General features: G+C 40.9%; 1 protein-coding gene across 1 annotated transcript in view; it reads right to left on the reverse strand.

Moving 5' to 3' along the window:
* TOP1 (DNA topoisomerase I) overlaps positions 1–24,751 on the reverse strand; it is an 86,465-nt gene extending 61,714 nt beyond the window's left edge. The window contains exons 1-2 of the mRNA XM_058562694.1: positions 24,501–24,751; positions 24,174–24,198 (exon numbers count right to left, since the gene is read on the reverse strand). Coding sequence (XP_058418677.1) covers positions 24,174–24,198; positions 24,501–24,533 — 58 coding nt within the window. The 5' untranslated portion in view covers positions 24,534–24,751. The remainder of the gene's footprint in view (positions 1–24,173; positions 24,199–24,500) is intronic.
* Positions 24,752–25,031: the final 280 nt, after the last annotated feature.

Here is a 25,031-nt window from a genome sequence, read left to right on the forward strand (position 1 = left end):
CTGTATATTAAATCACCAGAACACTTCATTCATTGTGAATTCAGGTCACCTAATAACCTCCTGATAACAAGTGTTTCAAATCCTAGCATTCAAAAATTCAAGATGAAGACATGGGAGGAAGATCCCTGAAATAAGGCAGCCTTGAGAAGACAGAAGACATGTAACAACTAATTCCTTTCACTCTACCTTAACTGGAGTTACTCCATAAGGACAGATAACATTCTATCTAAATGAATAGATAAAATAGGAATCAACATCTTTTGTTATTATCTAAAGTGTACTCTGAGGTTAACAAAGATTTTAAGTAAAGAGCCTTCCAAGTGACAAAAGAGGAAAAGTATCTGTGTCTTCTCCGATTGCAGGAATAGTTGCTGGCTAGCATTACACAAGGACTTGATGGTTAATGTACAAAACAAAAGGAAATCTTTTACTACTGGATTCAGAATTATATTCTCAGGGCTACTTCAGTTTATAACCATTTAAAATATATTCTTAAATCCAAAGTACCCTGCTAAAGACTCATCAGACATGGACTCTGCCCTCAAGGAGTTTATAATCCAGTAAGGTAAATAAGATATGAACTCAAACAGCCATGGCCTAAGGCATGCAAGAGAAAAAGGGCACTAATATAGGTGCCAGAACCATGCTAGAGTACTTACAAACATTGTCTCATTCAATTTTCTTACCACTCCTATGATAAGGAAATATTATCCCCATTTCACAAAAGGTAATAGTAATAGTGACTGCTTACTAGGTGTGTACTCTACACAAGGTAGTATGCTTTACCTATCACCTCTAGTTTTCACAACTCTGGGTGGTACCGATTTTATCAAATCTAAGACACATTTTTGCGTCTTTTAACATCTCTAAAAAGGTACAGGTAGTTCATATAACCCCTATGGAGAGGGAATTTGGCAATATCTAACAAAACTAACTTACACACTCTCTTTTGATATCTAGTTTAGCCTCAAGATACAGTTCCAACGCAGAAAATGTATGCTGTTCTATGTATATGTGAAGGCAGATGAAATTAAGTCAGCAGGGAAAAAACCTTTTTTAATTTTAGACTTGCTGAAATGAATTAAAATTCCTGGGGCCAGTCCAGCAGCACAGCAGTTAAGTGCATGCGCTCCGCTTCGGCGGCCTGGGGTTCGCAGGTTCGGATCTCGAGCACGCACCGACACACCGCTTGTTCAAGCCATGCTGTGGCGGCATCCCATATAAAGCAGAGGAAGATGGGCATAGATGTTAGCCCAGGGCCAATCTTCCTCAGCAAAAAAAAAAAAAAAAGAGCGAGAGAAGGATTGGCATCAGATGTTAGCTCAGGGCTGATCTTTCTCACACACGCAAAAAAAAATTATAAAAAAAAAATAATAAAATTCCTTTCCCACCCTCAAAATCTCAAATGTCAAATGATTGACATTAAAGTAACAGTGTTTTAATTGCATCATGATGCTCCTATATTTAGAAACTATATAAACTTTTTATAAAGGTAACAGACATTTTCCCAAATGTCTACACATGAAACACTTGGGGGTCATTACCTCCATCTCTTACATGATGGCAGAATCTTCTGCTTTTCTGCTCCGCTGCTATTTTTCAGTAAGGATAGTAAGGCAGCACGATTACTTAATTTATGGGCACTTTGAAAAAAGTCTTCAAGAGTAAAAACATTGAATCTGAGTTAACTGCCTCCTTTGTTTCCAAGTAAAAAGTAATATAAGGAGGGAGAACAGCCTGATTCCACCAGAGAACAAGAAGAAATAGAGAGTCTGGATCCAAGAAGGCAATGAGGAGTCAACATAGGCTTCCTGGAGGAGGCAGTGTTTCAGCTAATAAGTCTTACTAAAGGCTAAGAGGGAGTTAGCAAAGGAAAGGAAGGAGAAAGGGCATTCTTGGCAGATGAGCCATGAAAGTCAACTATATTATTATTATTATTATTATTATTATTATTATATTACTGAAAAACTCATGTTCTCATGATTGAGCAAAATTGAGATAGACTTCCTCCAGCTAGGAAACGGTACATTTGATTCTTGTCAGGAGCATATTAAAAATAAATCCCAGAGTTATATTTAATTTGCCTCTCTAAAGCCCTGTGTCCCAAAAGCAGTTTCTTTAAAAAAAGATATAGATACACTCCCACTTCTTGTAGCTTTAGAGTCCTAAACCTCTGCTTAGAAAGAAGGGAAACAAAACACCCAGGAATAAGCAACTTCAGTATCAAATATGTCCAGCAAAATTGGACCCAACTGTTATAAAGTTCCTGAAAGCTAGCCTAATCCCAGGATGACAATGAAGCTGCAGGTTTGGAAACCAGGTACAGAGTCAGCCCCAAGTAGCCAAATCAGTGCCAAACCAGGCATGAGATGAAGAGTTCACTCCTCATAGGGAAACCGGACACATACACAAATTATATGAAAAAGGAAACCAAGTCCATAAAACACTTTGTTAATTATGTTAAGAATGATCCAGTTAGCACAAAAGATCATGGCTAAACCTTAATGCCAATTAGAGACATCACAGAGTAGCAGAGAATGTGGGAAGAGACTTCCGAAGGAAGCTGGAGGAAGCAGACTGGTTCAACAGAGTGAAAAAGATCCAATTCAAACCCTTGTTCTAGCACTCACTGTATGACTGACCTTGGGTAAAAGTCACTTAATTACTGGCTCTACAAGAAGGCAGCACACATCAGTGATTAACAGTTTCAAATCTCTGTTCATCATCGACTTGATATCTGTGACCTTGGTAAAGTCACCTCTCTAATAGATCAAGAAACTGGGGCTCAGAAAATTTAAGTACTTAAAGAATTTTATTTCAAAAGTCAATCAAATTCTTTATGTATGGTTGTAATAGAATTCCTGGCTAATCTCCACAAAATTACAAAGATGCTGACAACTGTAAATAAAGTACAACTATTACTGAACCCTCTTCATGATTAATTTACATAGAACTGAATACAGCCTACACAATCATTCCAAGTAACTTAGGGTTCAGCTTCTATACATGCATTTAAGGCAGCAACTATGCCCATTCACCTTGCGCGACCAGTCAATGATGGATAAAAGGCTGTCTGATTTTCTTTCCTGTACGCAGATCCAAGAAAGAAAAGTACTTATGAAGAAAGAAGTAAAAATCTGGCCTGCTCTAACAATTCTATACACACAGAAGCCTAAAAAACCTACAGGTTTTAAGTGACGCACTGATAATACCAGTTAACAACCCCCCCTGCAGAACACATTTGCATTAGTTTAGCTGCAATCAGTAGGTGGCTAACAGTGTTGCCAAGCTTATTCCACCCAGGGTCTCTAATGCAATCACAATTCAACCCAAGCATAAACATTTACACTTTCTTAAGAGAGAAAGAAAAGGCTAAGGAATCAGCAGATTACTGATCATTTTTATCAACTATTCCATGATTTTAAAGCATTTTGCCACTCTACCATTCCTCTAAACTATTAGGGTAATCAGAACGGGGCAGGAGAGAAGAGTCCTTTGCTCTCTTATAAACAAAGGCAGAGACTTTTATGGTATAAAGAAGGGCTCTTTGCCATGTTTTAAGCCAGACCTCTTTACACAGACTTTTGACGACAGGTTTATGAGACTTAAAACAACTATACAGTATGATGGGCTCCTCCTTCAAAGACAGTCATCAAGCAAGTGTGTGGAGGACAGGGGTGGGAAATAGTTATTCAACCAAAAGCTGCCTTCCCCAAAGAGCCACTCACAATACAACTTTGTCCAAGATAACCTCTGCTCATCTCTGACACACAAATATACAACCAGTGCATTAGGAAAGTGAACACTGGAAGCATTTGGGTGAAAACACTGAGTGACGAAATTAATTTTCTAAAGAAGATATTTATTACCTGCTCATTTATTAAATCACTTCTACTGGGATAAATCCTTGCATCTTCTCCTTCCTCCCTAACCTTCAAACCCACGAATACCACATCCCCAGAAGCTGGAGTTTAAACAAAATCAACATTTCTACTTAACATTCTACACCCAGTATGTTCTAACACTTTAAAAGAAGACTGGTTTTGTCTAGGACAGATAACAAGCTGGTCTCTGTGATAAAGACTGCCATCCGGGAGTGTGGTCAGTATCAGGGGTGCGCGAATCTCCCCAGGAACTTAATGCCAAACTAAAGGCAGACAGGAAGCCTGAAAGCCCATCACTGGAAGGGGGATGGATTGAGTCATGAAAGAATTCTACTCTTCCCTCTTCCCCCACACAGCTGTCTAAATTCAGACTTCACCAATGTCAGTCCAGTTTCAATCCAGGAAACCCAGTTTGTGATCCAGCTTAATGGTAGCTGATTTCAATTTGTAGCCCATAGGAGAGTCCTTATCACTATTTTCGAAATTCAAGAGCAGTTAAAAGTAAGCAGGACAGAGGCTGTTCTGACTAAAAGCTCAAAGAGCTCCAGAATTTAAAAGGAAAATGTTGGGAGGATTCAGCTCTAAAGAAAAACCTTAAAAACTCAAGAATGAGAGAAGGGACTAGTAACATTTCCAATTTTTAAAGTCCAGATTATCATCTGCTCTCCTCAAATGTGTACTGTATATAAACAAGACCTTTTGTCATGGACAGACTTCTTCATTATTGAAACTAATGGGGTTCTCCCATTACAGACTTAATACTCTCAAGCTAATAAAACAAAAAACAACTCCAGCTGAGAAGATGACAGATGAAAGTATAAATATTTCTTCTTCTCTCCTTAAAGAAGTTGGGGTTCACAATATTTATTATTCAAATATTTAGTGAGTGCTAACTCTATGTCAGGCATTGTTCTAGGTGTGGAAATATAGGAGGAAACAATACCAAGTCTCTGCCCTCATTCAGTTCCATCATAAACATAAAATACCCGCCCTAACCGTTCCCAGCAGCAGCAGCTATTAAGTGAGTAACTTTCAAAAGGGAGGGCAAAAAAGGGTCTCCTTCACTGCCCAAGTTTCCCAGGATTTGGTCCCATGAAGTTCCAGAATCACACTTTAATGTTGCAGCTGGAAAAGACCTTCATAAGAAATTATGGAAGCCATGTCCAAAAAAGGGTCAAATTTAATCAAATGAAAGTTGCCAATTATTTTGCAAAGTGCTTAAGTCTTTCTCCTCAATATTCAATACTTGGTAAAATTTCATCATGAGAAACTGAGAATTACACTGCATTAAAAGACAGAGTTGCTCAAAGACAGAAGCCTAGCATTTTCAATTTTGTTTTTATCAGCTCTGCAACACAACTTAAAATTTCTAAAACCTGTCATGACATTTTCCAAAGTGTCTACATGTTCAGAAGAAATGCTATAAATTGGCTTGAAAACACCTAAGAGAATCTATCTTAGTTCTTAAACATCAGCAACTCTGAGATTAGTGGCCAGATATCACGGAAAAGACACAACATGAAGCAGCCAATTGGTTTGCTTTAGACTTCAGCCCCACACAAAAAAGGGTTAAATGGTCAGAGGATGTTTTCTCTTCCAGTCCACTTCCTCATTTAAATTTGACTACTTTTATGCTTTTACAACACTACAATTACCCTGGTCTGTCTTTTCAGCCCCTTCCTGTCTATGTACCCTATTTTAACTTACTTTACAACCTTCTCTCCCATCCTGCTCGTTCCCTTATGCTTCTTAAATTCAAGTTCATCTTCCTCTCTTCCTCTGGTTCTCAATCCCAGGGCCTAATTAATTTACATTAAAAAATAAAAAACAAAAAAAGAATTCAGATTTAAGTGATGGGACCACCAAATTGTCTTCAAAAAAGTATGTTACCTAATTAACTATAAGAAGGTCTTCTGAGCTGGCATTTCTAAACACATTTAGGGGCCAGAACAGGCTGCTCCCTGTCATATCATTATGCCAAGAACTAAATAACATATTTTAAAAGTCCATTCCACTTTCTAACAGTAAGAAGACATCCTTAGAGCAACTTCATGTCTTTTATGCAACATCCTGATGGGGTCCTAGGTAATTTATTTCTCTGCTCTGTTCCCAGTTTTCTAATCTGTAAAGTGACCTCTATTGACCCCTTACACTTCCAGTCACAAGAATTTTATGACATTTAAATATTGTTTAGTTCAAATGGATTAAGGTAAAAAGGAAAATTTTAAATGCTAGAGAGCAATAGTTCTCAAACTTTCCTGTATATGAGACCTGAGACTTAGATCATCCCCAGATATGTGTAACACAAGCTCTCCAGGTGACCATAATCTACACTGTCCAGAATCATATTTTGAAATACCTTGCCTTGTTGTTTCTTGGTCCTTTGAACAATAATTAATACCAAATACCGGCCACTTGCAATAATGGACATGCTACTGATTTCATTTTCAGTTTCTATTTCAATTGGGTCTCTCTGTTGCTTTAAAAGGCAGGCACAAGGTGCTGAGTCAGTCCCTGCGGATGTTTTTTTTTTTTTTTAATTTACAGCTGAGAATATTGAGTCTCTACAATTGAGGAAGAAAGAGGTTGTTTTCACTTGCTACTCTCCCAGCCCCTATGTGAGAGGAAGAAGGAAGAGCTATATAAGGAATGACACAGTTACCCCAATTTATAAAGAATAGGGTAGTCAGGCTCTTTAGAATAGAAATTTTCTTTGTTGTCTGGACATTAGTGGGCAGAGCCATGCTTAGAGAGAAACAGGTAACTTGAGTCCTTCCAGTGGGATTCAGCTGGGAAAATGAATAACTAGAAAAGATATAGATTAGATTTAATACAGCTGCAACCTCACACAGTAAACTTTTGACACTGGGCTTATACAGATTCCTTTGGGGGCTGGAGGCTGCCAAGTAACATGAAGAGAGTCCTATGAGCTTCCTGTGATACACAAAAGCACCACTCAGTCAGATAAGCAACTAGCACTACTCACCAATCCACAGGTCACCGAAATTCTTCTGTAAAGGAACAAGCAGTAAATAGTTTAGGCTTTGTGGCCCATTCGATCACTACTGTAGGTACTCAATTCTGCCACTGTAGCACAAAAGCAGCCACAAATTATATGTAAATGAATGAGCATGGCTGTATTCCAATAAAATTTTATTTATGGACACTGGATTTTTAATTTCATATAATTTTCCTGTGTCATGAAATAATATTCTGTTTTTCTAAATTGAGGTATAATTGACACATAAGATTATATTAGTTTCAAGTATATTTAATAATATTCTTTTTGATTTTTTTTCCCCAACCAGTAAGAAATATAAAACCCATTCTTAGTTCACGGGCCATACAAAAGAAAGCATAGTTTGCAGAACCCTGCACTAATTAATAGTGACTAGAAACTATCCCCAATGCCCCTTGCAGAGAGAGAGGTGCTTTTCTCAAGCTCAGTGTGTAAGTGAAGAATATCTTTCCTGCTTTACCTATGACTCCTCTCCTCTCTAACTCCTAAGCTTTCTCCTAAACAATATCCATACTAAGCCTGGCTCTCATCTCTCTCCTTCCTTCAAACAGCCCATGAATGGCATTAAGCAACTCGATTTAAAAGTGGTTAAAATTTACTCCTGCTCTGCAAAACTAAACAAAGTCAGTCACATGAATGAGAACTCTGAAGAGGAAGCCAATGCTGAGCCCACTGCTAATTCTGCTTCTTAAGCAGCAAGCTAGTTAAATTTGTTATTTATCCCCCTTGAAGTAGGAACAACATCGTACTTGTTCATGTAGTGCTAACCACCTTCAACGAAATTCCTTAATAAACAAACAGACTTCAGAGATCCTTCTAAAATAAGGGGGGGTAGGGGTGGGGGGAAAGATTCTAGTTAATTCTTGGCTAACAAAAAGATTCTTTTTCTTGAGTACTCAGATAAATACAGGTTTTACTAATTTCTGGAATAACGGGATCCAAGCACAAGCTGAACTGCTAACAAATAAATTATCCTGGGGTCTTGGCTGCATAGGCAGGCAAGCTTTCCTTAATAATGAAAAGGATTACACATTAGTTTACAGTGCAGCAGAGCCTACTAGTCAATGGTATTAGTCTGGTTAAAGATCCCCTGTAAATGAGAATGAAAGCCTTTGGTCTGATACTACATGGGTAGCTCTACTATAGCCCAGAATTCCCAAGAGGCAGTTGAGTCACCCAGGCTCCCCTTTACCTTGTTTTGTGTCACATTTAAGAACTGCAATCAGATAGGCCTGGATTAGGCTCCCAGCTCTGTGGCTTACTTACAAACTACACAGCCTTGAGCCTTGGTTTCTTCAAAAGTAAACTTACACCTCTGACCCTCAGTTTCTTCAAAAGTAGAGACAGTAAATATTCAAATATTAGCTATTTATTTCATCCCTATTCCGTTTCCTCTTCCCAACGCAAAAATAACTGATCATAATTTGAAGCTAAAGCTGGAGGAAACTGGATCTGGCCCTGGTCTTTAAGCAATTTTCTCAAGTTGTTCTCTGAGACCTCATATGTCCACTCTATGTCAGTGTTCCCCAGAGTGGCCAAGGCTACAAAATCTCATTTTGTTCCATCAGGCTAATATTGTCTAGCTAACTGTGGGCCAGATTACTTATAAGTAAGATGCAGTCTACATTCACTATGAGCATGCAAATGAGAAGAAGACCCCAGACAGAGTATAGAAGCTGGGTGAGTTAACCTCTTGGGTACTGTTTGCTTGCCGGTACAATCTTAGATTCTCTACCACTTATAGTCAGACATTCACTTATTACTGACTACAATTTAACAAATATGAATTAACTTCTTGTTATAGCAACATGCTAAAAACTTGCAATTTCAAGTGAAGTTGTGAGCTAATACCAACCATTTTAAAGGATAATGATCAACAAAGGTGTATATAAATGTAAGTTAATCTGTTTTGTCAACTACAAAACAGACATGATCTACCCTCATAGGGTTGCTGAGACAAAATGAGAATTTATTCAATCCAAAGGACCCTAAATGTTCATCTTTGTGTAGCACTAAACAGGTCAAGTAAAATGGAGAACTGTCTGAACTTCCAACTGCTTTGGTAAACACAACTTTACTTACCAGTCATAAGACCTCTTAGCACGTCACCCAGAATAAGGCAATGTAGACATACATAAGGAAGACTGTTATTCAAAGTCATAACACACCAAATTCAAACCTGTTTTGGATTTTTAGTTTCAAGAGCCTCAAACACCCATATTCCAAGGGAAATCGAAACCTGAATCTCTTTGCTCTTATCTAAATTTTATCTAGAGCTGTGCTGTCAATATGGTAGCCACTAGCCACACGTTAGCTATTTTAAATATAAGTAAAATAAAATTTAAAAATTAAGTTCTTTGGCCACACTAGCCACATTTCAAGGGCTCAATAGTCTCGTGTGACTAGCAGCTACGACATGGGATGGCACAGATATAGAACGTTTCCATCATGACAGAAAGTTCTACTGGACAGTGCTGACTGGAAAACTTGGATCCCAGTCAACACTTTCCTTTTACTGGCAGGGTGCACGAGGCACCACGTTGTATGATTTGCTCTGGTCACAGCTGACAAAGCTAGGACTGAGACTTCCTTTGTCCTGACTCCTTGCCTAGCACTCCATTCCATCACCGACTCCCCTGCTGGAGCCCAATCAGGGACCTTTTCCCTACATGGCAAGGCACTATACTGTGTAGTTCCTTAAGGCCAGCGAGAAGTTTGCCTGGCTAAACTGGCCAATTCAAAAGCAGGCCACTTCTGCACAGAGCCCTTGGACCATCAGGGCCTCAATGAGTTCCCAGAGAACATTCCAACTATGGTATTAATCTACTGAGGTATAAGTCAAACCTAGATAGAGCAATTATTTTAAGCTTCAGAAGTATGGCAAACAAATCCCACTTTTCCTAACTCATCTTTGTTCTCTAAATACAAGGCAAAGTTGGAATATTTCACTCTTGCCTCCAAAAGAAAGTAATTAACCAGGACAAGACCCCTAAGATAGGCATTTGCATTTCATATACTCCTCTGCAGTGAGTCACATTTTCACAAGGACATCCCTGCATTGAAAACGCTTCCCCCTTCCCAGGAGGCAGAACTTAAGAGAAAAAAGGACTTGTCTAACCTGAAAATGTACCTTCTCAGGCCAGCTCAATTAGGACAGGTCCATTCCTGCAGGCTTGTCCTCCTCTGCTACTATTAAGTAGGCCCTTAATGCCTGGGAAGTAGTGAAAGTGACTTCAAACCTCCTGCCTATGCTACTCAGGAATCCACAGCTCAGTCTAAGCTGCCTTTGTTTCCGTCAGGCATGGGACTCAAAATGCCCCCAAGCCCACACCTTGTCTGGCCATAAAGGTGTCAAGTGTGCTGATGCGTTGCTTTATGCATCTTATTACTAATTCAACCAAGGGGCTCTCTTTGTCTAGAGTATCACTATCAACTGTGCTTGAAATGCACGGGCCATTCCCTGGGAGACTAGCTATGGAAAGAGTAAGCCTAAACACATATATGTTCTTTAGAAGCCTTTCTGGTGCTGATCATGTAACTGGCTCCTTTTTATGTTCCAGGGGACCTTCTTCCCATTATGAATTATTCCAATTTCATAACTATAAGGAAGTATAAGTATCAAGGCCCAGCCATGGGCCTTGTAAAAAACAAGGAACACTGCTTAAGAGGTTGAATTACTACAAAAGTAGTTCTAGGCTTCATATGAATGTCAGGACTAAAGAATTTGACCAGAAGCTTACTTTGATCAGTCAACTTATCTTATTCTCGACAATTACTTGACTTTGGGGATATATTAGTACCAGGTAGTATTAGGTGCTCTTTTAAATGACTCTGAGGTAGCTATTATCCCTACTTTTACAGATGAGAAAACTAGGATCAGAGTTGTGACTTGCTCAACGCCACTAAGTTAACAAGAGTTGAACTCAAGTTTATCTAACTCCAAAGTCTACATTTCACTGGTGAGCACTCGGACTTTGTCAGCTGCTTTTTGTTCCTCCTAAAAATGTGAGGCTCCAATAGGGAAGGTGAACTTCAAATCTTACTCTATTCCACTGGTTCTGAAACTTTAGTGTGCATCAGATCACCCGGTTGACTCATCAAAACCTAGATGGCTGAGCCCCGACTCCCAGAGTTTGAGCCAGTAGGCCTGGATGAGGCCCAAGAATTTGCATTTTCAACAGGTTTTGACAACGCCGATGCTGCTCATCAGGAAACCACACCTTAAGAACCACTGCTCTATTCAAATCCTTCCATGTTAATCAATGCCATCAGTAGCTCAACACCCATAATTTAATCTAAAGGTAGTGACCTCCATAGATCAGATTCTCAGCATTCCACTAAACTATGCTGATACCTCCACTTACCTTCTAAAGCCCTGCCTTAACTATCCTAGGAATATTAGTATGAAAATAACCTCTGCTCTTTGTGCTCCGCTTAGTCATCCAATCCTAAAAGATGACTTCAGGATCAAATAATGGCTTGTTAAACGTGGAAGTAGGAGAAAGGATTAGGATTCTGATAAGACATAGTAAAACAGCTGCAAAGGCAGTTAACTATCTCTGCTATTTAGGTAAATGCTCATTGAAAGGTAGAAGATATTTATTTAAATTAAAGTGGGATAAGGCCGGCCCCGTGGCTTAGTGGTTAAGGGCGCATGCTCCGCTACCAGCGGCCCCGGTTCGGATCCCGGGCGCGCACCGACGCACCGCTTCTCCAGCCATGCTGAGGCCGCGTCCCACATACAGCAACTAGAAGGATGTGCAACTATGACATACAACTATCTACTGGGGCTTTGGGGAGAAAAAAGGAGGAGGATTGGCAACAGATGTTAGCTCAGAGCCGGTCTTCCTCAGCAAAAAGAGGAGGATTGGCACGGATGTTAGCTCAGGGCTGATCTTCCTCAAAAAAAAAAAAAAAATTAAAGTGGGATAAGTATCAAGCTTTTATAACCATACATTGGAAAACACCGTTCTGGTCCTTTTTTAAAAATCCTGTAAGCTCAACCAATGGAGTACCTCAATCGAATGAAGCAAAACACACATCTTAGCCAAATAAGATAGTAAAGTCCAAACAGATCAGTTTCTCCAAAGGTGATTTATGGGTCATCTGTATTAATCAGAATCATTTGGGATTGTTAAAGGTATATTAAAAATGCAGATTTTGGGGTTGGCCCTGTGGTGTAGTGGTTGAATTCAGCACACTCTGCTGTGGCAGGCCGGGTTCGTGGGTTCAGATCCCAGGTGCAGACATACAACACTTGTCACCCATGCTATGGCGGTGACTCGCATACAAAATAGAGGAAGATTGGCACAGATGTTAGCTCAAGGCTACTCTTCCTCAAGCAAAAAAAGGAAGATTAGCAACAGATGTTAGCTCAGGGAGAAACTTCCTCAGCAAAAAAAAAAAAAAGCAGATTTCACAGTATGCTCTACTACAGAATCAACTTTGAGGCGTAGGACTTGGAATACGTATTTTCTACCAAGCACTCCCAGGTAAGTCTTATGCACATTAGCTTGAGAACAATAAAAACTTAGGGTAAAGCTTTCAGTGTTTCTCACTTGATCTTCAACCAACTGCTGAGCTAGGAGAGAGAGGGGTTTCCATTTCACAACTTAAACATTTATTGAAAGCATCTGTATTGACCAAACATGATGAGACAGTCCTCTTGCCCACTTCCTAGTAAGAAAAACATGTAAAATTCTCCAGACTAGAATGAAAAGTTGGAAGAGGACAACAAAGGCTCAGTGAAAGCCAGAGAAAAGTGGTTACTTCTGGCTTCAGGTTAAGTGGTGATTGCAGACAGACTTCTCTGGAAAGGAAACGGAGAATCTCTGACTATGCCTTCAATACTGAAACAGGCTCTGAGATGTTTCTAACCCTCAAGGAGTTTACAATATTTAGTGCCTTCCTAAAAACAGGTAGTAAAATGGAGAAGTACTAGGTGTACTTATTTTAATCGCACCAAATTCTAAAGACTAAGAGGCATTCCAGGGTAAAAAGGAATACGTGAACAGAACAAAACATGAGCATACAGTTGTGAGAGAAGAATGCACACTGAACTTTATTACTGGGAAATAGGGTTGCTGCAGAAAGCCTTTTAAAAAAAAATCAAGTTTTCAATAAATGTACTTGGCAAAATTATCTTTAATTTTGTACAATAGTACCTACTGGCATGCATATTTACATATGTACCATCAGTATGGATTCTGCTTGATGTTCTGCTAGTCTTATGCAAACACTTTTACTATCTTTTCAGTCACTTACGGACACATTTCATCATATTGTACTATAATTTTAAACTATTCTCCTAAGAATTTGAGCTCAACACAAACACTATCTGACATCTAAATTCTAGAGGTTAGCTCCAGTCCTAAAGAAGTTGTAGGGCCAGCCCCAGTGGCCTAGTGGTTAAGTTTGGCGTGCTCCACCTCAGCGGCCAGGATTTGGTTCCCAGGTGTGGACCTACACCACTCGTCTGTCAGTGGCCATGCTGTGGCAGCAGCTCACATACAAAATGAGGCAGCTTGGCAGCAGATGTTAGCTCAGGGCAAATCTTTCTCAGCAAAAACAAAAAAAAAGTTCTATAGTATTTTCAGGATTCCAAGGAGGAAAAATTTTAGCTTCTTGTTTGCCCAACTAGAATCCGTTTCCCTACAGAAAAAACAAGCATACTTCTGCTAATAGACAACTTTACTGACATTCCAAGATTAGAGTGGTGCTAACACCTTTAAAGGACCTTAATATTAAGTTCTGCCAAGGTGTCTATTTTTATATCACTGCATTCAAGGGAAGACGGTGATTTGATTTCCAAGGGGAAAAAAGTAATAATTATGGTCAAAGCATCACCAGCTGAACCTTCACTGAGCCCACCCTATCTGCCCTGGACTTCTGTACTGCCAAGGCAGCTAACTGGGAGACTTCTCAGAGTTGCAGTGTCTGGCCTTGGACAGTTTGAAAGTCAAGTGTAAGAAGCCAGCAGTTACGAAGACTAGCCAATTTGTGTTCCACCTCCCCCTTTTTGTTTCCTTTCCTGGTTAAATGAAACCATGAAAAATTAAGAAATAGATCCTGACGTATGATCAATTCCCTGAGACACTCTTGTTTCATTTCTGATGTTAAACAGCAAGAACTACTGACAATGCATCCACTCCTGTGAAAATAAGAATAAGGAACAGTTAAGTCTAACATTTAGTCTCCCTCACTTTTCTAGTGCTATTCAAATCACTATAAGTAATACCACTATGTACTCTGAACCTTCCTCTGAGGAATTTAACAGCTTTTGTGTATCGCCCACATCAAGACACTTCATAGATTAGGAAGGAGTAACAACTGTAATATATTTAAACTGTTTCATAAAATTAGTTTTCCAGGACTTTAAGTATGGAGTCTAATCTCTTAAGATTTTAGTTCTTCAAATTTATGAAGACGGTGATTTCACACTTTATTTCAGGCAATTCAGTTCGAGGATTTAAACTATTTCAAGCAAATACCTGAATTAGCTATTGTCACATGGATCTCACACAGAATGCAAACATCTCTAGTCACTCTGACAAATCCACCTGTTCAGGGAAACCTGAAAACTACTTTTCTAAAATCCATGCAATACACATGTCTGATACAAAAGGATAATGGGAAATAAACACAAAGTACTTAAACTAAACTTTTCTTCTTCTATTCCAGGTAAAAAAGTTTAATGAGCTTACAGGTATCAAAAAAATTTTTTTTCTAGAACAGTTATGAGTTTGGACATCTTGGGAAATGGAAGGTCCTAGGTTTCCAATTAAGACAAAAAAATAACCTCCTAGGATTGGGAATAAATGGAGACATCACTCTTCTTTCACTGATGGTGAAGCAATAACTGCCAGAAAGTACCTTCCATCCCTATTCACCCTGGTATGACAGAAGCCTTTGTACTGAGGCCCAAGGAAAAATATGGAATCTCCACAGAGGAAGTGAGTGTACAGACCTACATCGCACTAACTACGAAGCGTTCTGAGAGCCATATGGGTTTGTCTTGTTCATCTGTGTCTAGTCGTTACTGGTATTTATTTTCTGAATGTTTGAATGAATGAATATGGCAACTTAAATTTTACATTTATAATTAAACATGAAATTTTTAGCTTCCTAAGTAGATCCCTAAATATTACACCAACCCAAGTGCAAAGGCGGAAAAGTTATTCCCTGCCAAAGATTCTTAAACTGTAACTTAACTTACGAGAAATAAAGTGGTTTATACACAGCCACAAAGTCAAGGCAAGTCAGTAGTACCCTCCTGGGCCAGCCTGTCTCAGATTCACAGCAAAAGTATCATATTCAAGGCTCCCTAGTGACCCTCCCCCTCAGGTAAAATCTCACCATACCCAAATTTAAAGAAATTAAAGATGTTCCCTTTGTACAAAAGACTAATGAAGCAATCTCTGAAAAAGGTGTTTGGGCTTTGTTTTTTTTTTAAGGACTGGCAAGGAACTAAAAATTGTGTTCTAAGCTTTACCTTTCCTAAAGTGATCCTTAAATGCTCTTTAATCCCCAATCTTATGAGGTAAGTATTATACCTAGTTTACAGGTGAAGAAGGAAGTCTTGGAGATTAACTTGTTCAAAGATCCTGCTATCGAGCAGAAGCTCAAGAACTCAATTTCAAATCCCTTTGACTCATGGAGACTGTTCTTTCCACTACATCATGGTTGCCTGGTGTGGAGAGAGGGGAAAGGACAACCCCCCCACCTCCCAAGACTTCTCACATTTTCACATTCTGAGTCACAGAAAAATGATGTAAGAGAAAGAGGCCCAAGCTTTGAAGACATTTATTTATTTATTTATTTTTTGCAGAGAAAGATTCGCCCTGAGCTAACATCTGTTGCCAATCTTCCTCTATTTTGTATGTGAGCCACCGCCAGAGCGTGGCCACTGACAGACGAGTGGTGTAGGTCTGCACCGGTGATCCAAACCCTGGCCGCCAGAGCAGAGCACAGCACGCCAAAATTAACCAGTAGGCCACCAGGGCTGGCCCTGAAGACTTTTAAATCCAATCCTATTTTGGACACTCTCACGTACTGAGGGCAATATACAGTCATGCAGTATTTAATAAATATTCACTTTCCCACAGGTTTTTTCCCATATACTTTAAGAACTATATGTTCCTGAGATGTTTATCTTTTGAAGACTCTTTAAAACTAGACCCTATTCTGTAATTTCTGTCCTACAAAATTATATTCTCTGGCCTACCTTTAACTGAATATTAATTTTGAAGTCTGCTCCTGTTGTGATGCTTCCTTTATAATCCTTTTGATCAAAAGGTATAAGATCTGTACTAAGATCCATTTGGCTTAATCTAACGGGCATTAGTGAACGCATCCCTAGCTGACTTTGGTTTATTTTCAAGTAGCAATTCCAAAATAACATATTCAAAGCAATTCAATAATCAGTATTACCTAGACTTATGAGCCATTACTGAAATTTCTGCTGACTAGATAAGTTTTTTTCATGGAATCTCTCAAATGCCTATACTCATGCACAATTGTTAACATGGAGCTTCCTACTTAAATTCTCATACCTAAGCTTTATTATTTAAGCCGTTCTTGTTCCCAAGAAATACTATTTCACAGGAAGTTGAGTTGGTCATTTTAAGCAACCATGTGAATAAATGAAAAATTAAGGTAACTCTCAAGTGCTTTGAATCTTCTCAGTTTAAAAATGTTTTGGGGGAGAAGTAAAATAGTAGCCTTTGAAAAAACATGCTAACCCAAGACACACTGAGTTCTGTGGTTTAAAAAAAAAAAAATCACAAATAATGAACTTGGCATTTCACTTATTAAATGCATCTACAAGGTAAAGCTCTGGGTACCTTTTTTTTTTTAACTGAGATATAATTGACATATAAGCTCTGGGTATCTTTAATAGAAAATCCATAGTTCTATTAAAGGCCTGAGAAATTAGCCACATCAATATACTTCCTTCATTTCTAAGCCCATCTTCTCTACTGCTAGAAGTTCTTTCAACAATGACCACCTTGCCCTAGACTTAAATTCTTAGCCTGAGTGAGATTTCTGGAATCTGGAACAAGGCAGTATGCTACCAAAAAGGGGAGGTGAGAACATGTAAAAAGAAGAAAAATTTTTCTTTCTTGGTCTCTGGTTCTCCTACAAACCTATGCAATCTGTACTATTCCCATTAAATTCAGATTGACAAAAATGTGGTGTCTACTAAGTTCTCAAAATTAGTTCCCTTCCTCCCACTTCCCCTTCTGCTGCCGAGCAAGAGCTGACAGCTGACTACAAAGAAATAAACGGCTACCTTATAGGAGTTTGGTAGAGTAAGGGGTCTGAGAAATGAGATTCCCTAATCCACTGATCCTGAAACCTGCTAGGTAACTCTTCTGCCCAACGAGTATTTTGCCTACGAAGCTTTATAAATCTGAGCATTCATGTATGGTAGCAAGATTAAAATCTAGACTTTTACTAAGTGGCAAAAGGGTGCATTTCTAGTGTATGTGAGTGTAGGACTAACCTCCAACTTAAAACTTTTTTTTTGGGTAAACTCCAAACAGCCTCTCCCACAAGAAAGGTCCCAGGCATCTATGCTAGGTTATGCTAAGAAAAATACAAAAAATATTGGGACCAAGGGTTGGCTGATTTGTTTTTGTTCTTAAAATATAGGAAAATGTCAGAATATCCAGGGATCTATTAAACTTGTCCTCAACAACAAAGACAAGAGAATTAAAGACCCCAATAATGCTGATTGCTTTTAACACTTGTTCTTGGAGCTTATCTAGGTGTATCTCAGGAATGCTAATGAACTGAGTTCTTTGGTTCCTTAAATCCACAGAAACAAAGTTAACTTCAAAGGCTCAGAGAAGAATTAACAACCCGGTAGAGATGCACCTCTACCCCAAATCTAATGGGGAGGGCAGAAGGGAGATGTAAATAAAAGTATTTACTATACATTTCAGAAAAATTCTCAATAACAGTACATAAAGGTAAAGATGGCAGGGAGATAACGGAGCAGATCTAAAAACAAGAAATTAAAAATGAATACCTACTAAAAACTTATAAGTTGCCTACCTCCTTTGGAGTTTATTTACTAAAATTTAGAGACATAAATGACAAAGACACTTAATACAAACTTTAATAATGGGTAGTCTAGCTTGATGATACTATAATCTATACACCCTAGAGATATACGTGAGATAATCAACAAAGTCACTTCTCTCCCAGTTTGAAAAATATTTGAAACTTCATTCAACATACAGAATAAAAATCATGTTAAACAATACCTATTTGCTGTTAAAGCATTTCAGCAAACTGTTATTTCCCATAACACTACCAAAATACCATTAATATTCAACAGATACTCCACTATAAGCTTTTTCCCACCTAATAAAGCCGAGGCTACCTCGACCCCCTCCCCTTTCTTTATCCCCCCTCCACAGTACCCAGGCCCTATGCTATCAACACAGCACACTGGGCACACCTAGATAGGCAGGTTGTGGGGGAAGGACGGGGGTTGGCAAAATACTAATTATTCCATGCAGATGGCCTCTATTTCAGATTTCCTACTTCAGCTACTGGCCTGGAGCCACGTGGACAGAAAGCTGCTTCTTAAACTTCAGATTTACAAAGCATGAAAATAGATAGAAAAAGACTTGTTCCAACTTTTACTACTCAAAGCTTAAACACAATCTGAAAGCCTCCTTTAAACACAATATCTCACTCACTTCTAAGGGCCGGTTAGGAACTTCTCTCATCCCAAACTTTTTACTTTAAGAAGCCAAATTCTCAACTGTTTGCCCAAATGCCCTTATTATCCAAAGTTAATGGTTTCAGGGCCGGCCCCGTGGCTTAGCGGTTAAGTGCGCGCGCTCTGCTGCTGGCGGCCGGTTCGGATCCCGGGCGCGAGCCGACTACCGCTTCTCCGGCCATGCTGAGGCCGCGTCCCACATACAGCAACTAGAAGGATGTGCAACTATGACATACAGCTATCTACTGGGGCTTTGGGGGAAAAAATAAATAAATAAAATTACAAAGTTAATGGTTTCAAAATAATTAAGGGGAGGGGCCGGTGTGGTGGCATAGTGGTTAAGTTCTGGCACTCCGCTGAGGCGGCCCAGGGTCCACAGGTTCGGATCCCAGGCGTGGACCTACGCACGGCTTGCCATGCCATGGCAGCCGTCCCACATAAAATAGAGGGAGATAGGCACGGATGTTAGCCCAGGGCCAATCTTCCTCAGCTAAAAGAGGAGGATTGGCAACAGATATTAGCTCAGGGCTAATCTTCCTCCAAAAAAAATAATAATAATAGGGCAGGCCCCGTGGCTTAGCGGTTAGGTGCACGCGCTCCACTGCTGGCGGCCCGGGTTCGGGTCCCGGGCGTGCACCGACGCACTGCTTCTCCGGCCATGCTGAGGCGGCGTCCCACATACAGCAACTGGAGGGATGTGCAACTACGACATGCAGCTATCTGCTGGGGCTTTGGGGGAGAAAAAAAGGAGGAGGATTGGCAGTGGATGTTAGCTCAGGGCTGATCTTCCTCACACACACACACAATAATAATAATAATAATAATAATAATAATAATAATAATAATAATTAAGGTGCAGTCAGATAATCTAAACCACAGAAAAGTCACTCAGCTGACTCTTCCACCTCCAAATGCAATGAATTGACTATATTTTACCGTTCTTTCAAGGTTTTTTACCTCAGGGTCCCACATCAAATACTCACTTCTAAAGCCTCATTCAAAAGTAAATAATTATATTTGAATCCATTTTTCCAAGTGAACCTAGAACTTTTTGGAGTTCAACATACTTTCATGAGAAGGATGCAATCCCTCACGAAACACACTTCTGGGGAAACAACTTTGTGTTTGAAGAAAATCATTTTTACTTTGCGCTGAAAGTATGGCAAAAGTTGTTAAAGATCTGTAATGTACATATGCATTCACATCCAACTAATATGAAATAACACACACAATTTCAGTATAATCTGAAAGCTCCTAAAATGAAATACATCCAAAAAGTACAACAGAATCAATTCCCATACCATTAGCACTAGAGGCTAATCGTTACTATAACTAATATACAACAGAAAGCTTTCTCTAACATATTTACAGACTCAAAGGCAGACACTTTTTGCACCCCCGACACAAGCCAAAAACTAACAAACAAACAAAACTCCAACAGCCTAACTTTGGAATAAAAGCTTTAAGATATGTTAAGAACCCCTGGCACTTGTATAATGTATAAATGGATACTAATTCACTAAGACCCAGAACAAATTAATGAATCTCTCTTTCAAATTCTCACAATTCCCCATTTTTACGCTGATGTTAAAGACAAAGTCAGACTCAATTCTCTTTTTTGCCACTATTGGTTAAAAGGAGATTTGAGGACAGACCCTGGGTTCCTATTTTCCATTTTTACTTTATACTTACCAAAGAAATGTATGAGTTGGCAAGAGTTAGTAATATTATCTAGTTTTCACCTTTCAAACGGTCAGGTATTTCTGATTCCTTTATTAACTCTTGAATTTTCTTGTTTTTCCAGGAACATCAGAATCTAAAATTTGTGAGTTCTGATATGCTGGTAATCTAAAAAGCACATGTTGACAAGCAACTCTCCTTCATGTCTAAATGTGGTATAAAGATTCTGCAGCAGCTCACTAATTCTGAAAAGGTGCCCCAAGGAGTCTGGCTGCAGTAGAAGGAAGACAACACTGGAGCTCAACGTTTAAGTGCTTCCGGATTGAGTAGGAAGATGTGCCAGATTTCATTTGAAGGTGCCATCAGTCTGCAGTTTTAAAAACGTGATGAGCATTTTCAGATAGCCACATTATCAGCATTCCCACACCCCACCCCAAACTGTGCCCAACAGCACAGAAGTACAACTATCTGTTAGCATCAGAAACAATTTATATTTAATTCCCCCATCCAATTTGAATCCATTAACCTAACCAGAATCAGCACAAGATGATGTCAAACCATGATCCCAAATGTTATCATTTCTTAGAATAATCACTAATGGAATCAAGCCTTACACTTTGCTCATGCTGGGGAGGAAAGAACCCCACAACTCCAGAGTAGATAGGCAAAAACTTCAAGTCCTTGAAACAGCAAAAGGATCACTAATCCCCAACCTGATGTCACCATTATCAACTCTACAGATAGTTCAGCAGTCTGGACAGTACTGTAATGTCTCAGTCCCACTACATATAGCGCTACCAACACTTAGAAAAGAAGTCTTTTCACTTAGGTAAGAGATTATGATTTCTGCTCCTGAAACTCCCAGCTCACTGTCAATATTTTAAATATAAATACATTTCACAAATAACATATTTTCCCAGCAGTTGAGCGTGGCCATAAGGTTCTAAATTCTATACGAACAGCAACAGTTTTAACTACTGTAAAGAATGAGCACCAAAGGGCAAAAAATCTTTCAGATCTTAGGGGATGAGGGCTGGCAAAATGAGGGATGTCTGTTTTAATATAGGAAATTGCACAGTTAACCTGTAAGATGGGTTAGGTCCACTTAAAATCATGCTTAAGCAAACTCTTCTTAATACAAAGATCGATAATGACATGCCTGAGCATAATTAAACATTGATTTTTATTTTTTAAAAACTGTCTTTCATAGTTACATAAATCAATCTCTAGTTATCAGTGTATGACTTAATAGAGCAAGCACACAGTTACTAACACCACATCTTTCTTCTAGACAATATTTACAAAGATAATCACTCCAGTGTCAGACCCTCAGGGTAGTAGGGAGGCAAAGTGCTTTTTCTCTTGAAGGAGCGAGTTTAGATAACAAGTAAGCAAATGACAAACTATCAAATCCTTCCCTCTCGCCCTTTTCAGCTCTGTAAGAAAGTAGAGATGTGCAGCTTTTAACTTCTTCATACTAGAATCAAATATATAGCACAGTGGCTAAGCTTGTGAGCTTTGGAGTGCCCAATTCACTACCCTTGGGCAAGCTAGTAAACATACCTAAGCCTCGGTTTCCTCACCTATCAATTGGAGATAACAGAACCTAATTCATAAGAGTCCTTCCGAGGATTCAATTAGATGATCCATGGAAAGAGCTGAGATTCCTTTCTGGTAGAGAGTAAGCATTCAATAAATATTAGTAATTACTGCTATTACAAGCAAACAAACACATTCTAAAACTCCACATAGCCAGTTTACTTAGTCTCTATACAAGTGGCCGTACAGATCAATAACCTACCCAGCCCACAATCATTCAAATACTCAATAGTTCCTTTGTATAATTTAGCTGAGAACCATGGAGGTTAACTTTCCCAGGAGAAAGGACTAACCTTTGTTTCATTACTAAATACATTACCTACTCAGCCCAGCTTGAAAGTTAAAAGAACACTTTTTCTGTATGAAGATCCTACCTTCCTCCAAGAAAGGTCAAAAGGACTTCTTACCTCCTCACCTGCCACATCATTTCTCTGCTCACACATCCCAAAGAAACATATCTATACTCTTGCTGGCTTTCTGAACTGCAGGACCTCATCTCCCTCTTTTAAAATCCTGATAGGTTGGCTAAACACAGTTAAGAAATACTCCAACCCCTGACACTCAGCACCTAGTCTTGCACAACACCAAGCTCAGAAGTCACCTTCTGAGAAATTTCCCCACCCCCAGACAAAATTAAGTCCCCTAGTTTCCCAAAGCATTCTGGGTATATATATACCCCAGTACCTACCTTATAATTAACTAATTACATCTCACCCAATAGACTAGATAGAAGACATGAGCAGCGTTGTGGCAGAAGGTTCAGCTCTAGCACTAAGCACAGTGCTTATAACATACTAGGTGCTCAAGAAACGCTACACTTGAACCAGATTCTTTCCTCACAGAGTACCATCTCCCACTGGATGCCCCACTTCAAAAGCTGAACATAAGGCCGCTCTCAGTAGAGCAGGCTAACACGATGGACTGCTGATTACAACATCAGAAAACCTACTCATCAGCTTCTCCCATTGGAGACGTTCCCGGAACCCAAACTCAATTGAGCAGGATTATGTACCATCAGAATCAGTGGGAATTCCCAGCACACTAGAGAGGGTACCTTCTCCTTCAACAGGATTGTTGAAAAGCCCACAGGGTGAGCTTTTTATTGGGGGAATCTTCATTGGGTAACTGAAGTGGAAATACTCAAAGAATAAATGCCTTGATTTGGCTGAAAAGGGTTCAAAGACATAAAGATCCAGGAAAAGCAAGCTAGCTCTCTATTCCTGAAAAACAGCGGCTTCTGAAAAAGAATGAACAGGAAGCAGGGGTGGCTGCTGGCCACTCTTTGTTTCATTAAATAAAATCTTTTTTCCTTCCCCACAGCCCAAAAGAAAACGCCAGTACACCAGGTCCAGACGAGATGCTCAACAACCCTTCCTCCTGACAAGTACACTAAACTGCGTTTCTAAAAAAACATTGCCTTAGGAACCTCAGCAACATGAAAAGTTCTGGTCAGTAATACTTTTATTTAAAAAAAAAAAATCAATACGCCCCATTCCAACATTTACACTGGATGGCCCATACAGAACTCGCAAACTTTTTGAAGAGAGGTACAACTACCTTTGCAAAGAACACAACTTGGGGAAAACAACCTCAAAATATGAAGAACTCCACAGAGGGTGGCTTTCGTTTTAGAGCCATAATTCCTATCATAAGCATCTTACCAAAAAAAAAAAAAAAAAAAAAATCAACAGTTTGCCGAAGGGTATCTTTCATTCTGGAAACAGAAAAGGAAACCAACAAGAAGCAGAAAGGGAATAACCCCCAAAATAAAGTTCTCTTCGGGAAAAACAGTAACAATTGAGTCTCCCACCCTTCCCTCCCGGGTGAGGTCTGTGATTTACAGGGCTCTGCTCGGCAGAAAGCTCTTTCTGGGCAGCTCGAGGAAGGAGCCGAGGGAGGGAGAGAAAGACAGCCACAGAAAGGAGAGGAGAGAGAAAAAGAAAATGGCGCAGAGACTAAGTCCCGACTGTCGACAAGGCGACTTTCCCGGGAGGAATCCGGGCCCGGAAAGGCCGCCCGAGGCCCGGCGGCGGGCGACGCGGGGTCTCCGTTGCCCCCTCTGGGGAGGGCCGCGATCTGGGGGCGCTGGGGTCCCCGGAAAGGGGGTCCAGAGGCGGCCCGATGGGAACAATGGGGCCGGTGAGCGAGGAGCCGGGACTTAGTCTCTGGGACGCCATGTCTGTCCTCTGCCCGGCTCGGGCAGGGCGCGGGGTGGGCGGCCGGCGGCTGGGGGGCTCGGGGTCGGGGGCACACTCACCATTCAGTCGGAAATCCCCTTCGATCTGGAGAGAGAAAAGGAGGGAATGTGAAACAACAAGCACAGGAGCCCCGCGGGCGGCGAGCGCGCGCGGCCGGGGGCCTAGCCCACCCCGCGCCCCCAGGGATGAAGGGGCCCCCGGGCGGCCTGAGGGGGCAGCCAGCCCCCCGAATTGTAACTTGGCGGCTTTCGCCTGGGGTCCAGCGAGCCGATCTCCTCCGGCCGGCCGCCTCCGGCCGGGGGCTCCGGCCTGTCAAAGCGGCCGGGCCGGCGCCGGGGCCAGGGCCTGCGCCGGGGGTCGGGAGCCTGGGCCGGGCCGGGCCGTACCTGAGAATCGTTGTGGAGATGGTCCCCGCTCATGTCGGCCGGAGCGGCGAGCGCGCCGGGCGGCGAGGGGCGCCGACGGGATGCGGACGGTCGGGACCGGCCTGTGCAGGCGGACGGGGGCTCCGGGAGGCTCCCGGAGGCGTGGGTAAGCGGCGGCGGCGGCGGGCCCGAGATTCCCGGAACGGCTGAGGCGGCGGCGGTGGCGGCGGCGCTGACTGACTGCCTGGCAGGCGGAGAGAGCAGACCCCAGCAGTTGTGTAACAGCCTAAGTTCGCATTTCGGCCCACTGCGCCTGCGCGGCCGCTTTTAAACGGGACGTCGGCGACGTCAGAGACTCGCGGAAAGAGGCCGAGGGTTGCGGGGCCCGCCCCCTCGCGCTTCCTGAGGCGTACCCGGCTTTGCATCGAAAGCCCCGCCCCTAGCCCTCGCTCTCTTCTGTGATTTGCATAAGAAGCCGACTCCTCCCACGGCCGCCCACCCTCAGCAACCTTCCCTTCCTCTCCCGGCGCCTTTTCTCGGAACTCCGGATCC

This window comes from Diceros bicornis, chromosome 19 (genome assembly GCF_020826845.1).
Source record: "Diceros bicornis minor isolate mBicDic1 chromosome 19, mDicBic1.mat.cur, whole genome shotgun sequence".
NCBI lineage: Eukaryota > Metazoa > Chordata > Mammalia > Perissodactyla > Rhinocerotidae > Diceros > Diceros bicornis.